This window comes from Cyprinodon tularosa, unplaced genomic scaffold (genome assembly GCF_016077235.1).
Source record: "Cyprinodon tularosa strain WSP-4 unplaced genomic scaffold, ASM1607723v1 ctg267, whole genome shotgun sequence".
Classification (NCBI taxonomy): domain Eukaryota; kingdom Metazoa; phylum Chordata; class Actinopteri; order Cyprinodontiformes; family Cyprinodontidae; genus Cyprinodon; species Cyprinodon tularosa.
The window spans coordinates 1,664,656-1,681,643 of NW_024038971.1; the positions used below are offsets into that span (position 1 = coordinate 1,664,656).

Below are 16,988 nucleotides of genomic sequence, written 5' to 3' on the forward strand. Positions count from 1 at the left end.
GGAAAATAATGTGTGGTGGGCGTGTTTTTGTATGGTGGGAGGGTTTAGGGGTGCAATAATAAGGAATGTTGTTTTTCATTGTTCAGTATTCCTCTGCGTTCTTTAAAGTTTATTTGTAATGTTTAGGTCTGCTGCCTGAAATTGACATATTTCTACAAAGTGTACTAAAGTACCAATATTTGAAAATGTGTTGTAAGTTTTATAATGAAAATGGTTAACGTCGATATGTAAATGTTTATACATTCTGAGATAGTACAAGTTATATTATTTGTAATGTACTATAATTTGGACATGTTTCAAATACATTAAAGTATATTTTTTCATCTGCACGGAAGTATATCCACAAGTCTTTCAGCATTTAGTATACTGTTAATACATTTGCAAGAATGTGCAAGGTAGAAAGTAGTATAGCAATGTAATGATAAAGTATATTTACTATTAACTGCAAAGTATGCTTTTTTAGTAATTGGAATAAGCCAACAGTATAATTAAGCATATTATTACCACAGTAAGAGTATATTAAAAGTATAAAGCTTATATATTTTTAAGACACTAACAAATCATTTTTAATGTAGTTATAATACAACCATAGTGCACTTTAATTTGACTAATTAAGCATATATTAGTACATATAAACTCATATACTTAAAGTATACAAAATATACTTTAAGTTGTTCCACTTTAGCACATCAAAGTACACTAAATACACTTCAAGTTGAGCTTGTCCACAATTTAATTACAATTAAAATATATTTAGTACAAAATTAGTTGTTCCAAAATAGCATCCTTCAAGTTAACTAATCATAAACACACTTAAAGTATAGTAATGATTAGTGTGCCTTCAAGTACACAAAAGTATGCTAAATTTTAGTACACTTAGCACATTTATTTTTCAGCAGGGCAAGAACGGTGGAAAATGACCCGTGCTTCAACGGAGGATTTGGACCCGTGTTGTCCCATGGCAACAACTAAAACCAGCCAAAAATAATCCTTATTCTTTCTTATAAGTGGTACACTACTTTTTCCTCTGTAGTCAATATCCCTCTGTTATTTCCCTTATATATGCCAAGAATACACGGCAAAGTGTTCCGGTAAGACTTTAGAGTGACGCATCGACTCCAATGTGAGGGGCAGGGCGCATTGCAATCAGCTCATGTTCAAGCTATATTGAGTCTGACCACCTGCTGCACGCCATATCTGACCTTGAATCAGTGTTGTCGTCCCCCAGGGGAATTTCCGCCCTTATACATTTGTTTTAAAAACAAAATGAAGCGCAATGCAAAAATAAACACAACTCTTGACAGATCTTGACCTTTTTTTAAATGTGTCAACACAACATATTTATTGGGATTTCTTTTGTCATCACAAACTTTGCCTCTGCAAAATCCTGAAATGGCATCAAGTATCTTCAGTAATCAACCGTCTTTTTAATAATGTTCCCCTACAAGAAAAAAAAAACAGAAGGTACAGCAAAGAATTCAGGAATGAAGTTGTATATCCTAAGCTTTGAGCATATTAAATGCCATGTTTTATCAAATATTATATCTTATTATTTAAAAAAAGGATATCATAACTATGAACCCAAGTCTTGGTTATCCACCTTAACTGACACTGCAGCATTTAGAGCATTATTCTTATTATCTGTAATCTGATGTAATGTTTTTGAAAACAATATTGTGTGCACGATGTTATTATTTAAAACGGAGGGGGGGAAATATTTGTTTCCCTAAATATGTGTAAATGTGGTCTTAGATCAATAAAGTCAGTCAATCAATCAATCAGCAATTGAGACCTCAACTGGACGTTACAGCATACATACACATGTTGTATGTAAATGAATCCAGACTCTCACCCTGAAAACCCTCCAGGCCCACAGTGAGACTTGGTGGTGGCATCATACTGTGGATATAATTTAACCTCTCAGAGTAATAGCCAGTCAGAGTTAAAGTGGAGATAATGGGGCTAAATACAGGATTTAAAGACTCGTTGAAGTTCACATTCTAGCATGACAAAAAACTATTTGCTACTATTTAGCAAAGATTTAGTTCTGGGCATTGAAACCTGCAGCTTCAGGCGCCACATGTATCTTGTTAGGTCCTCCACAATGGCGCTAAGTTAGAGCAAAAATGATAAAGAAGTAAAAATGTTTCAAAACAAAATAAAAATGTAATTTTGGTGATTGTCAGGCAAATGTATGGAATTTGCACCACAAAATTAAACTAACCATACTAATAATTATTTATGCCTTGTTCCTTTCTTCTGACATTTTCATAAATTTGAAACGTTTGAACGTTTTTTTTCTCCTCAACCTATAATATTATACGATATAAGAACGCTATAGTTAAACTCTAATTCACAAATAGTTCATAGATACTGATGTTCACAAAACTCATCAGTTTGCTGATTTAGATAAAAGGTTAATTTGTTAGTGTTTTGTTATTTGTGTTACCTGCCCCAATCAAAGTCAACACCAGATTACAGTTAAAAAGGTATGGCAAGATTTGAAGATAAAATAGGTAAAATATACGTCTGATAATATTTTTTAAAAACAAGTTTTTGGGAATATACCAACTTTATGACATAGAATTAATATTAGATTGTTCAAAAATCCTTTTCAATCAACTGTTTGGCATTTGTTATTGACATATCACCCAATGTTTATTAGTGTTGCCCCCTCGTCCGTTTAAGGAGTTGTGTACTCTCCTTTCAAGGTGCCGCATGCAGCAGGATAAGTTGCCTTACAGACATGACATGGATCAGGAGCTATTTGAGGCCTGTCAAAAGCATGCTGGGTGGAGTCCGATAAGATCACGTGTTTCATGACTTTAGCTCACCAGTGGTGAGTCATGTAGCAGCCACTGACTAACTGACTAAACTGACTAATTTACAACAATGTGTTTATTCAGACTCAGCCGAACTGTAATAAGAACACAGCTGAATTAAATTCCAGAACAGGTCATGAAGAGGAAAACTTGAGAGCTTTATCTGACAGCAACTGCCTGTATTTTCATATTTGGTGAGCTCTTTTGCAAATTATTCAAAACCAAAAAGCTGGGATGGTGCCAAACTGAGCTGCGTTCAAGATAAAAAACAAACAAACAAACAAATAAGCTGTAAAAATTTAGAATTCAAGCTTCTGTTATTATAAAAATGCCAAATGATGTGTATATTACGTAAAAAGTATTGTTTTAAAACTCTTAATTTCAAATTTTCAGAGTAAAATGCTTTTTATTGTAAATGTTTGCTGAGGTACAGAAGGACAGAGATTAATCATACAGTATGCTGATCTGAGCAATCTGTCAGAAACATCCAAAAACTCAATAAATAAGGCATCAGGTAAACTGGTAAATAATCATAAAAAAAGGAAAAAGTTCTTAATCTTTGCCCTCGGCTGATAACGTGGTCATAGTACACAGTGGTAATAGTTGAAGTGAAAACAGTACTAAATCAAGCGTGGTTTACTGGAACTTTCTCTGACATGTAGCTGCTGCCTGTGAAGTCAGCTGTATTACTTCAGCAGCGTATCAGATTTATCACCAGCAGCATTCCCTTCGGAGGCAAAGAGTTTGCGATGAATCATCTTCTCATTTGTTTCAGCACTTAAAGACTTGTTTGCTCATTGGCTCAAAACCAACATCCTATGATAAACATCTTAAGAACAGTACTTTGTTCTTTAACACAGAGAAGTCAAAGCACATGCCTTGCTGCAATGGGTTACAAAATGTTGATTAATGCCATAACATTGAAAAGATGTTAATTTCAGGTACAAAATCAGGTTTTACAAACTTCAAAACCTTTTAACATGTATGTTAGTTCTGCTATTGGCTGACATGTCATGTTATAACTACCACAAAGAACCCTTTTTGTGAATATGTGTATTGAAGATTAACTTGGCCTTTTACTCATAATTTATCCTACCACCCATCTTCTGCAGACTTGAAAGGTGGATTCAAAAATAAACAGTTTAGAGTTTAAACAAACAAACAAACAAAAAATCAACAAAAATGTTTAATTTAATAAAATTAGATATCAATAGGTGTCATTCTTCAAAGGAAAAATAGAAAAAAAGATCTACAGAAAGCTTTGAAACAGCTCCATAGAGGAGTGTTAACAGAAAAATCAATTTGCAATGATCTCAGCTGGCTCCTAATGCAATTTAGTGGTCACTTCCAGGAAAATGGGCAACATTAACATTAGCTAGAAGCAACAGCCCAAAATGTTCAGCAACTGACACACGACAACCCTTTTATTTATTTATTTTATTTTTGTATGTTGTAAGAAGGCTAATGTTAGACATTTATGGTCATCTAAGCTTCAGTCAAAGAGTTTTTTGACCTGCAATATATGGGTATCTAAAAACCCATTCTAAGTTGATCTGCTGAATATGCAAAAATGAAGGGTTTCCTGTTTTTTATCAGTTTTTTATCATGTCTTTGTAGCATTCGTAGGGTTTAATGTAGCCTATTTTCTATATCCACCATCACAATTCTATATAAATGGTCCAAATTGTCCATGAAATATTCATTAGTGTACTTCAACTCAATTTAATTCATTTATTTATATGGTGCCAATTCACAACATGTCATATCAAGGCACATTACAAAATCAATTAAATCACATCATAGAGAGAAAAGTTTTGAAATAGGGAAATGGGGCAGGTGCCTCTTGAACCAACGGGTGAGGTGAATGAATCTTCATTGGCGCAGACAGAGCGTCTGCATATTGAATCTTGAGACGTCAATATCAAGTCATTGCTGCAATATTTTAGCAGCACTTGCATTGATTCCATGGAATCCTGAAGCTGCAAGGCTGGAACCACTTTCTTGACATATATAGAAAAGCCATGTAGGCCTGGTTTACCAGTCTGTTCGATGTGCAGAGGAAGATGATGCCAGATCATTATGTATTTGTATGCCTCTTACAAGACAGGCACACAAAAACAAGTGTTGTATAAGTTAGTTTGCATTATGTAATAGCATGAAAGACTGGTCTTTAACTGTGTTATATTTCATACAGAAGTATTTTTCTTTAAAAAGAAACAAAAAAATGAATTAGCAAATCCATAATTCCTAATAAAGAGTCTTGAGTTTCCTTTTTATATTGTTTTGACCTTATACCTTTTTGCAAGACAGCTTACAGATGTAGAAACATGTGCTTCTTAAGAGTTCTTTAAATGCAGGACCTGCCATGTAACATCTAGAGTAATATGTGGTCTGATGTCCTATTACTGGTATCAACATTTTTTTTTCTAGAATCCATGCAGTTCGGAATGCATTCATGCTGAATGCATGCTAAGGGCGTGACTTCCGACACTTAACAGGAACCATTCAAGTATGCAGGGGGCGGCTTTTACATACTCTAAGGTTATATCTGTGTGGAGCATTGCCTGAAGTTAGTTAAACATATTGGATCCACTGCAGCCTTGCTGAATTTGACAAATTACTTCTGTTCAAGAAAAAAAGATACATACAATTCAGAGCATCATCGTATTGCCACAAGCTAGATGGTGGTTTTGCAGTTGCATTTTTAGCACCTTTCCAAAGTAACACAGTTTCCTTAAAGCATCCCATAAAAAGCTTCCAGTGGAGCTGTACCGTTCATGTGCAAGTTAAAGTAAACAGGAGAAACGCAGTCACAGTCTGGTATATGCTGGTTAAGAGAACATCCCTTGTGTCTGTGGTGATTCTGTACTTGCTTTTTTTAAAACAACTGTCAGTCATACACAGGTTAGTTATAGTATGTTTAAATGTTCTTTTTTTGAACCCACGAACATAAAACATAGCTTTATTTTTATATGTAAGGACATTTGTGTGTGGACTTGCCATGTTTCCGCTAATCAGGTTTCCTGTTTTCATCAAAGCTCTTCCTGCTGCATCCAAATGAGGGAGGAAAAAAATATTCTGATCACAGTGTGAGCTTTAAACTCCTCCCCCAACCTAATCACCAGCTTTACTACTCCCCCCAGCTCCACTTTTAAACTTCACCACCATAACTGTGATGTTGTCAGGGCAGCCGCGGTAGAACGACTGGAGGACAATACTCTTGGCACCAAAGTGAGGCTCATCCAGGCGCTCGCGGACAAAGCGCACTGCTTCCTCGTTACTAAAAGCATCCCAGAGACCATCAGAGGCTAGGATCATAAACTCGGGCTGCAGTTTGTCCAGGTCAAAGGTCATTATATCTGGGTCGGGAATGACCACGTTGAGGTTCTTGAGAGGGTAGTCTCCAAGGGAGCGCGACATAGCCAGGATTCCCTGAACTCTCCAGGATCCATTAAAACTGATGAAGCCTCCTGCAAGCAAACATTTTTGCAAGGTTGTATATAGTTAGATATCTGCTAAAAGGGATATGAATATCGTATGAGGGACAAGAACAAAAATTAAAAGTGACAGAACAAAAATAAAATATGAAAATAAATACATATAAGAATATAAAATAAACATATAACCCTATTAAAAAAATATATATATATATAAACACACACAAATGGCTGCATAAATGAATAAATATAAAAATAAATACATATATAATCAAAATATAACTGTATGAACAAATAAATAAATAAACATAACATAATTAAATACATAAATACAAATACACATATAATTGTATAAATAAATATAAAACAAATACATATATAAATTATAAAGTCTCCTTTTTATGTATATATACATTTATTCTCTGGATGAAACTATTAATCGGATTAATCTTGATTAATCCTGTTTAATCGATTATTAAAATAATCCTCAAATAATGTAGTAATCAGCCAACGGTTAACTGGAGTTTAGAGACTGTACATGCCAGTACAGCAGTAATTAAGGAACCTTTGGCTATCCTATTATTAATTGATTATTTGAAAAAATAACCATTAGCTGCAGCCCTAATTTATTCATTTATTTATTTCTACTTTTATTTTTTTTATTTATTTATGTCTACATTCATTTATTTCTACTTTTATATATTTATTACCCCATTAGTTTCTGTATTTCCGCATTCCTGTCTCCATATGTTAATGAGGTGGGTGGTTCTAACATTGTCTTCAGCATGATTGGCAAACTGGGAGAGTCACACAGAAGCAAACAGTTCCTACAAGGAGGCAGGGGAGATGGAGAGGAGGCTTCTGTTTGCTTCTTCCAGTTCAATAATCATGCTAAAGACCATTGTTAAAACCACCCGTCTCAACATATGGAGAATTCAGAAATAAATGTGGGAAGAAAAAAGTAAAAGTAGAAACAAATGCATATAGAAATTTAAAAAATAAATGCATTAATACACAAAAAAGAAAATACACAAATAAATATGTGGAAAAAATAGAGAAATACAAGTAAAAAAAATCTTCTTAAATAGCCTCTTTCATGACCAAAACATATCCATATTTATTCATTTATTTATATATATATATATTCTTTTTTTTATATAATTATTTTTATACAATAATATATGTTTTTTATGTATTCATATGTCTATTAATTTATTTTCATATTCATTTTTGGGTTTTTTCACTCTTTGTCTCTCATAATATTGAATTCATGACTATGATTAAGATTGAGCGTATAGCTGTTTAAAAACCCATTTAAATAAGATAATACATAACATAGCTTTTATACATACATAATATATTAATCTGTAGGAAAAAATATCTCCAAAAAGCAATAAACTTGCAGAATTAATGTAGCCATGGTGTAAGTTAAGAATCAATCTTAAATCAAACATACTAGGTGTACAAAATTAGCTGTAAAATTTGCGATTAACTGCAAGGAACTTTTTATGTCCGTAATAAAACTAATAATATTACATATTCCAAGATAGAGCAATACAAATTTCAGTGAGGTATTACTGTAGTGCAACGTTCTTCAATTCCAGTCCTGCAGTCTGGTGTCCTGCACCGTTTAGATGCATTTCTTCTTCAACACACCTGCATCAAATAAAATCATTGGGACTCTGGCAAACTGGGTGTCATACTGAGAAGGCAAAAACTCCATTTAAAACTATGTGTGTGGAAGCAGAGATACATCTAAAAGGGGCAGGACACCAAAACCTCAAGGACTGAATCAAAGACCCCTGGTGTGGTATCTGGTTTTGATGCAGTGTAACAGCACGCTGTGTCGGCTTTTCCCTACAGATGGCAGCAAAGACTCCTAAAGTCAGAGGGACGGGTGGTGCAGTTGATTATCTTGGATGCATTGCAGTACTGTCTCAGCATATACCTGCCCTCTTGATCCTCTTGCGCTCTTTAAGTTGATATGGCTTGTGGTCATGTGACAATGCAACAGCATTCCCATCTTTGTCGCATAACACCCCGCGGGAGTCTCCAACGTTGGCCACAGTGAGCTCTCTGTCTGACAGCAGCGCCATCAGGCATGTTGTACCTGAATGGGTAATGGAAGGGAAATAACAACAAAACAGAATATGCTGAAAATCACATCTTCTGTCCTTAACAATCACAATGTATAAAATGTGTTTGTTTAAATCTACTAAGTGGAAACATATGTGTTTGTCTAAATTACCGTTGATGCACACAGAGTAAAATCTAAATGCAAATATAGTTTTAGATAACATTTAGATTTAATACTCTAATTAAAACCAATACATTTAGATTTAATAAGGCCGTCAGTTGGATTGTCCATTTAAAAGTCAAATGAAGTACTTTGTAAAAGGTTTCATTCCCCTTAATCTTCTCACATTTCAGTTTACAACCACATTTCTGATTAATCCATTTTTATTTGATGTCATAGACATAGGGCATATTTAGTACAAGGAAAAGCATGTAAGATTTTCACATTTTTTTAATCAAAAATAGGAAAAGATTTTAATTATTTTCACTTGTTTTTTTTATTTTTAAACTTACTCTGTTTGCTTATTTAAAAATATATAGAAAAGTACTTTTCTATGACAAGACGTATTATTTTAAAATTAAAACATTGCACATATACTTATCCACTACTTTGTGTTCTGTCACAAAAATATCTAAATAAAACACATTGTGACCACAACATGGGAAAAAATGTAAGAATATAAATACTTTTAAATTATGTTTTAGAATCAGATACCAAACATCACATTAAAAAGTCTTCTTTTGAGGTTCAGTTTTGATCAAAGTTTATATTATATTTATTTGATTAGAGCTACAGGGCTTATGCTGACTACTAATATTACCTGTTCTGTCATGATGTTTACAATCACAGTAAAAACTTTCACTGTAACTTTGAGCACATCTATTTCTAAAGCAGTAGATTGTAAATTTCCTCCCACTAACAGATTATTTGATGCTGTTTCTCTGACTCATAAATAAATGTTCAGTAGTATACTGTTATGCAGTTGGGCCATTCGATGATGTCATGTTTATCAATTATGTAAAAAAAAAAAAAAAAGAAAAATATTATAAGTTAGCTTTCAGGTGGATCATATAAAGGCTTATCATCAGACCAATTGTGATGTTTTTCTAAAACAAAAAAATAGCATTAGTGTGTTTACTTTAATGTTTGATAAACAGTATAACTGGACTTATTGTAATCAGTATTACTATTATTATTATTCTCCATCCCTGTTCATTTATCCCCTTCTTAACACCCCCCACCCCGCTGACCTGCTTCATCATGGTTTGTGGTGAGCTTGTCCAGCATCTCCCGATCCACGGCCAGGATGCGCTGCTCCAGAATGCTGGCGTAAGACACAGCGCTCTCCCTCTTCTCCCTCTCAAAGGCCTGCAGCTGCTGCCTCAGAGACTCTGGCAGGTGGGCCTTCGCATAGTCAGCTGCAGCCTAGGGATGACAGGAAGCCAGAGCAACACAAACAGACCCACAGTGGTGATTAGACACATAAAAAGAAAATGAAAGCACACAGAGGCGTTCTACTTCCACAGTGACTGTCTGTTATTTCCGAAATGCCATTAAGGTGTTTAAAACATTCATAAACAGGAAGGAAGTTTGTTTAGCTTATACTCTAGCTTGCCATATTAGACTCTAACTTTCTCCCTGCACAAAAGAAAAGCTTTCAGCTGCTAGTATCAATGTGACAAGTTCTTCTAAGACAATAGATTGTCACAATCTCTGCACTGATGACTGGATTAATTGCTAATTTCATTCACCTGTCCAATTCTGCCCAGTTTCTCATTACCTCTCATCTTATCCACCTGCTCCTGCCTCTATTTAAGCTGCTTGCATCCAGTCATCAGCGGCAGATTATTATTGCTCTCTCTAGCCAGTGGTGAGAGGTTTTTTTAGAGTACCTTGATGTTTCTGATTTTCTGATCTTGACCTGTTCTGCCTCTCAACCACTAAGTTTGCCTGTTCCCATCTGAAAGTTTTGCCTGAACTGTCTTTGGATCCCTGGATCTCTAAGCCTGCCTGTTCCTGTTCTGATTTGTTTGCCTGACCTGGCTTTGGAATCCTGGATCTCTGAGCCTGCCTGCTCCTGTTCTGATTTGTTTGCCTGACTGGGCTTTGGATTCCTGGACCTCTGAGCCTGCCTGTTCCTGTTCTGATCTCTTTGTCTGACTAGTCTTCGAACTCCTGCTTGTTTCTCCAGTGCTGCAGCATCTGGGACACTGGGCAGCACCCACATCATCTTGTTGGCAGCCTAGCAGCTGGATTCTAGCTCATTCTCTGGGCATGGACTTAACTTGTAAACCAGGTTAGTGACTCACATTCATAATCTTCCTCCAATAGATTTACATGATCACTAACCACTAAACTCTTCAGAGTTTTCTTCCTCAGAGGTCCTAGCTGCTGCTACTCTGATCTGCCAGTTTTAAATAAACTTTTTAAAAGTTATTTCACTGTCTGTCTAGTCTGAATATTGGGTCCCTCTGTTCTGAGTCATTACACAGATTCTAACAACCATATTACATGCATCACCATTCTTAAATCATCACTTTCGAATTTTCCACTTTCAGAATAAAAACTTATCTTGACTAGTCAGGGCAACATTTAGCGGAGCTACAATGTTAGCAATCAACACATCCTCTCAACATTGTTTTTTAGCTCAAAGAGCAACAAGCTTTCCTCAATGCAGCGTTTATTGATAAGCACAGATTTAATTTTTAACAACTCTACAAAAACGCTGTTTGTCATGTAACATTGTAAATCTGCTGCAGCACCGCTGTACAAAGAGCAAGAGAGGTATTTACCAGAGATTCAGGAATGGCAGATAAAGCAAAATCCTCCTTAAAATGGGGGAGAAATCATCCCTCCGCACCGCTCCCTTTGCCATCCTTCCTGTTGAAGGGGTACATGCGCATAATCCAATTGGATAGAGTGGCCCACTTTGAGATGGGATGAGTAAAAGAGCTTTAAGTGCAGTTTTCCATTTGCAGCAAACAGCAGAAAAAAAACTGCAGGATTAATGTAGCAGCAAATCTCTTTAATAGCCAAAGATTTTACTGCTGCTGTATTTAATTAGTCAATGTGAAATATGGAAGCTGCAGTATTAAAAGTGGACTCATGTGTAGCCAGGGTTTCTTGCTGACATCACTGTTATAATAAAATGTCTTTGCACCTCTCTCAATGTATAGGTATAATTCTGATGTAGAAGCCTTGTAAAAAGATGAGTCTGTTTCCACAGCATTAGTCTCTGTAAATCAAGTCTTGAAAGCAGCAGCAGCTTGTGCTGACTTTCATTTTCAGGGCCCCAACTCATTAAACGAGCACCACAGAAAAAAACAGACACGTCTAATATATCTTCTGCTTATTTTCAAGACTGGAACACAAGGGGATGTATATTCTGTCCATATATGGCAATGGCTCTGCATCAGAATGACTTCATTTACAGAAACCTTTGTACATTCACTGTAAATCCAAAGCAAAGTCATATATTCATGTTAAAAAAAGGATTACAGGGAAAAATATATAGAGAAAAAGTTGGACAAACAATGAAAGGATATAAGAAAGTGCATAAAAAAGCAAACAAACTAAGCAACAGAGGGCATAATGACAGAATGATAGTGGGGAGGGTAGAACTGATAAGAACTACAAATATTATTTTAGAGGACTAAAATAAACAAAAAAGGTCTACACAAGTAAACACCAGCTACCCTGATTTTGTTGCCATAGTTTGTCAACGTCATGCTTCTGACTCTTTAATTCCTTAGAAACCAAACAAAATACTGTTTAAAGGGGTGCATTTTCAAAATTTCTTAAAGTAAGGTTTTAAATTGTTTTTTGAAAGCATATATAAAGTGTAGATATTAATAAATATGCTTTTCTGTACAACAAATGCGCAACAAACAAGCTGTTGTCTGCAACATGTTGCTATGAAGCCAGAATGGTCTCTCGGGACACTTCATTAATAATGTTGGCTAGAATAAAGAGAAGCAAGTGTTTTTAAGTATACATAAAATACAAAAATGTATATCTTATCAGTCGTTGCTGGGGTTTTTTTATGGAGTAATTCCACTGAATTTACAAAACAGAATGACACTTTAGAATTTAGATCTATTTTCCTTGTCATTAGTCTGAAAAATATTTTATATTTTATTATTTTCACAAATATCAGCATTCTATGAAAATATACCTATCCTCAATTCTTCAAGAGTTTATTATCATTTTATACCCTCCAAATAGAAATAAAAACGATTTATTTAATATTACGACACATTTCCTATTGTACATATTTTTCAAAGTTAAAGGCTGATTTTTAAAAAAAGGCCTTTTAACAAGTTTTATCTTGCTAAACTTTTACAATCATTTGGATTGTAAAAGTTGTAAACTCTTGGGCTAAAGAGAAACTCTTATCCCCTATCCTTTTTATCAGTTGGTCGATGTATCATAGCTACACAGAAATAAGTTGTGATAGCTGCAAAACTTTGATGGGAAAGTGTCTGCTAAAAAAAGGAAACTAAAACTTTCGAGATCAGATAGATGTTTATACATGAAATCAGATGAAGCATGAATGATTTAATAAACCATTGCCCGAGGTTCTACACACGGTTTCAGCTTTCTTCGTTTTAATTATTTACCTTTTCTCAGTCCCTGTTTGCTCTCCTCCACTCACTGCAAAATACTGAAATCTAAGTATTTTTTTCTTAAAATTAGTGAATTTTTTCTTGAGTTGAGGAGGTAAGTGAGACACTTTGCTGATAGAACAAGACAATTTAAATTCTAAATAAGAAAAAATAACTGCATTGTCTTATTTCAAGAGCATTTTATGTAATTATCTTATTTTAAAAGTAAAAGTACTCATTCCATTAGCAAATCATCTTATTTATAGACTCAAATTAACGATAAATAAACTTAATTTTACTGATCTCTAGATCATTTTTGCAGTGCTGTGGATCATAAATCCCAAATAAACTCACCTAAAATCAACGTCATTCTCCACTCTTCCCTCAGCATTTAAGCCCATTGGTGTCTCTGCTCTTAGCTGGTTCCTCCAGCATGCTTAAAGCTCCACCAAGCTCATCCCAAGGTCCTGACTGCATTTTAGCCTTCCTCTCATCCAACAAAACATGAGCAGACTTGCTTTTTCTTTAACCAATGTGAAATAGCATTCCATATCCCTTATTTTTTTAATGCAACCATTTCAGCAAAAAAGTAAAAAAAAAAGTAAAAACTAGAGTTCCTGCCAGCCTCGACATGTATTTTAGGCCAATATAAATATACATACACATGTCGAGGCTGACAGAATTCATAGTTTTAATGTTTGAGAAGTCTTAAACTACAACCTCTCAGTGACAGATGGTGTCTGTAACAAGAAGTAGTCAGGCTCAGCATGAGAAAACACTGACCCTTGACAGGAGAGGGAGTGAATGAGGCACCAAGAGCACACATGCACACAATGAAACCCACACAGCACACAAAACTCATTGTTATTAGCTTCAAGTCAACTCCCAGAGCGCAAGATGTAGTAAGAGCACAGGCGTAACTTTCTGAGGGACTGATGTGGACACGTCCCCGCCAATAATTTCAATACATAGACTTTGGCTCTCAGCAATATGTGGGAGAATTTTCTACATTTGATTTAGCCACTTTTGAAGAAGGATAATCACTCATGTAGATGAAAGGGAAAACATCCATCAATCCATCAATCCAAAGATGGATTGATGGATGAATGAATGAATGAAACTGAAATCGTGTACATACTAGGGAGGCATGATATATTGCTGTTGGCATCGGAAACAGCCGCTCCTCCTTTTATCTATAAATTAATGTCTAACTATCCATAAATATCAATATATTTCTGTTCTTTTGTGTTCTCAACAATAGGAAAGCATAAATATATATTTTAACTCATTTTTAGATAATTTAAACCCTATTGAAGCATTTGTGTCGAATAACTGTAAGACCATCAGCCACCACCCTTAAAGTGTCCCCACCATGGGTGGTTCTAGAAAGGGGCCAACGGGGGCAGTGCCCCTGTAGATCACGTCCTGTTATGGTCCCTGTACTGAAGACATAATATTCAAATAAATTCTAATGATGATATGCGCTGTAACAGACATAGTTACTGATAGGTGCTTTGGATCTATTTAATTTTTTTCTTTACAAACTCTGTTTTTTCTAATTATTTAAAAGCAATAAGGTGATAGCTTCACTGGTATTGAGATAGGATCCCAGTTTTCTTCTGCTAAATGTTTTTTCAAAACAAATTGCTCAAATTTTTACAAATGAATTTATCATTTTTTTCTTGAGTTCTAATTCTGATTCTATAAAAAAACTGTCATTTTACCTTAAATTATGTCAAAAATTCCTAAATTATGAATGTATATTGACCTAATAAGGAATAGAATTTTAATTAAACCTAATTGAATAAAAGTTTCACTTCATGCAGCCATCTTAATATATTTAAACCCCTTGCACTGTTTTTTATTTCATGCTTTTCTCTGCCCCCATGAAAACACGCTGGCCCCCTCCTGGCCCCCTCCTGGCTCCCTGAAACATTTGGTCTAGAAACGCCACTGGTCCCCACCAACTTTCATCACAAAGTTACACCCTTGATTGGGAATGTGTTAACAAGCCTACAAGACAATGTTAATACAGAATAAAAACTGAGATATTATTTTAAATAAATCAAATAAAAAATGAACCAGTTAATAGGCTACATTCGATTTAAATTGAGCTGTGTGAGAATAAAGGTTTGCAATTCATTATTTTTTTTAACACCCTATTCGCATTAAAATGTTAAATGTGCAATTATGATTACTTATCTTTATTTTTTTCACATGCATGTGTGTTGTTCCAAATGAACTTTAATAGCCGCAGTATCTCTGCCCGCATGAACTCACTGCAGCAGCTGTAATAAAACCAATGCGCCTGTGGTGCTGAAGTAGGCTACCTCTCCGCCGTGGCCGTCGAATATCCCGAATATAGACGGGTGGCTCTTGTTGGTGATGTCGGTGAGCACCTCGAAGCGGTCCTCCATGTGGTCCCTCCTGCCCTGTATGGAGTACACGGCTACGTTATTATTCTTGAACTCCCACGTCTTGGAGAACTCCGCATCCAGGACGCTGAGGCCTCCCAGGCGCTCATTCTGCATCATCTCCGCCACTTTCCCCTTCACCATCTTCACGGCATCCCGGCTGGACTTGACGATGGTTTTCACCTCGTCGGTGTGAAAGAAGTAGCTCCACAGCGCCAGACTGATGCACAACAAGAACAACGTCTCCGGCCTGAGGAGAAAATAGCGCATGATCCGACCCAGAAGAGACAGGAGCGTCATTGTGTCTCCTATCATCACACGCAACCGAGCTGCAGTCTCTGCTACCCCCCTCCTCTTTTGGCACAGTTCACTCCATCCGCTTCTGGAAGCTGGAAAGTGATCGATTTACTGTCACGATGAGGGAGAAAAGCCGGATTTAGACTTTAGGAAAGGCTCCTCAGAGGGCTGCCCTCTCCAGCTTTACGCATCTGAGCTCTGATCGCATCCAGACTCAAGGAGGAGAAACAGCAGAGCACTGATGGTCCTATCCTCGGCCCCCTGAACAGCTGCTGGAGGGCTGAGCTGATCTCCCGCATCCCATTATTGAAAGTTTCTGGGTTAAACCATAACAGGAGCGACTTTAGAGTCTTAATGCTGTGACTTGGATGTGTCCTCCTTTTTTCGCTCTTGACCCCCTTTTTTCTTAAATGTGTTTTCAGTCTCCACATCAATAGATTTTTTCTTCTACCCGCACGCCTCCATTCTTGAGAAATAAGGACAAAACCGGAAGTGGGTTGTTTATTGAATAAGACAAAACAATCTGACAGAGGTGCAATGTGGTCAGTGCAAATATTTGCGGGGATGCCCTTATTTTGAAAGTCTTAACAGGAAGCGCTTATTGCAACAGTGAACTTTACCATAAATTCACTGCTTTGCAGAGTGCGCAGCTGCGAACTCAAGAAAAACCCTGAACAAAAGGCAGATAATAAGAATGATAAAACCCTGTAACGTCATCCATTAGGTGAAACAACTGCAGCTCATTAGCCAGAAATTATTTATAAGGATGGCCAGACAATAGCAAATGTAGGGAAGAGGATTAGGGCCACTGAAAAAGAAAAGTTAACTGATTTTTTTATTTTTTTTTTATTTCAGTTCATATTAAACTGAAATTAAAATTTAAAATCAGTTTACTTTTTTTTTTTTTTTTTTTCCAGTGGCCCTAATCCTCTTGCATACCAATGTACACTGAGAGGTTGCCGAAAGCAGATCGGCACCAGAATCTTAGGGTCAATCTACACTGTTCCAACACAGGGGCGGAGATAGATGGGGGGGCCAGGGGAGGCCATCCCCACCCCTAGCCAATCATTGGTCACCCCTGTGACCACCCCTACCATTTTCTTCCCTCTGATACAGATGGTGGCAGCAGTATACTCTCAAGAGGACTGTTGAAAACATAAACATTTTTCATATATTAACAGTTACTTGACAACAAAAACACTGTAGTTAATATATAAGAGAAAATGCAAGTCATCTATGAGTCTTTGTTTAAAAATATTTTAATAACAACTTATTAGATAATCAATTTATGACTTTATTGATCTCACAGTGAGGACATTTACTTTATTTAGATATTA

General features: G+C 35.9%; 1 protein-coding gene across 1 annotated transcript; it reads right to left on the reverse strand.

The window, feature by feature from the left end:
• Positions 1-3,208: 3,208 nt before the first annotated feature.
• Positions 3,209-16,137, reverse strand: ppm1la (protein phosphatase, Mg2+/Mn2+ dependent, 1La). The gene is made up of 4 exons (XM_038289272.1): positions 15,271-16,137; positions 9,587-9,761; positions 8,208-8,369; positions 3,209-6,292 (listed from the first exon to the last, which is right to left on the reverse strand). The coding sequence occupies exons 1-4, from the start codon at positions 15,667-15,669 to the stop codon at positions 5,937-5,939; spliced, it is 1,092 nt and encodes a 363-aa protein (XP_038145200.1). The 5' UTR covers positions 15,670-16,137; the 3' UTR covers positions 3,209-5,936.
• Between the last annotated feature and the right edge of the window lie 851 nt (positions 16,138-16,988).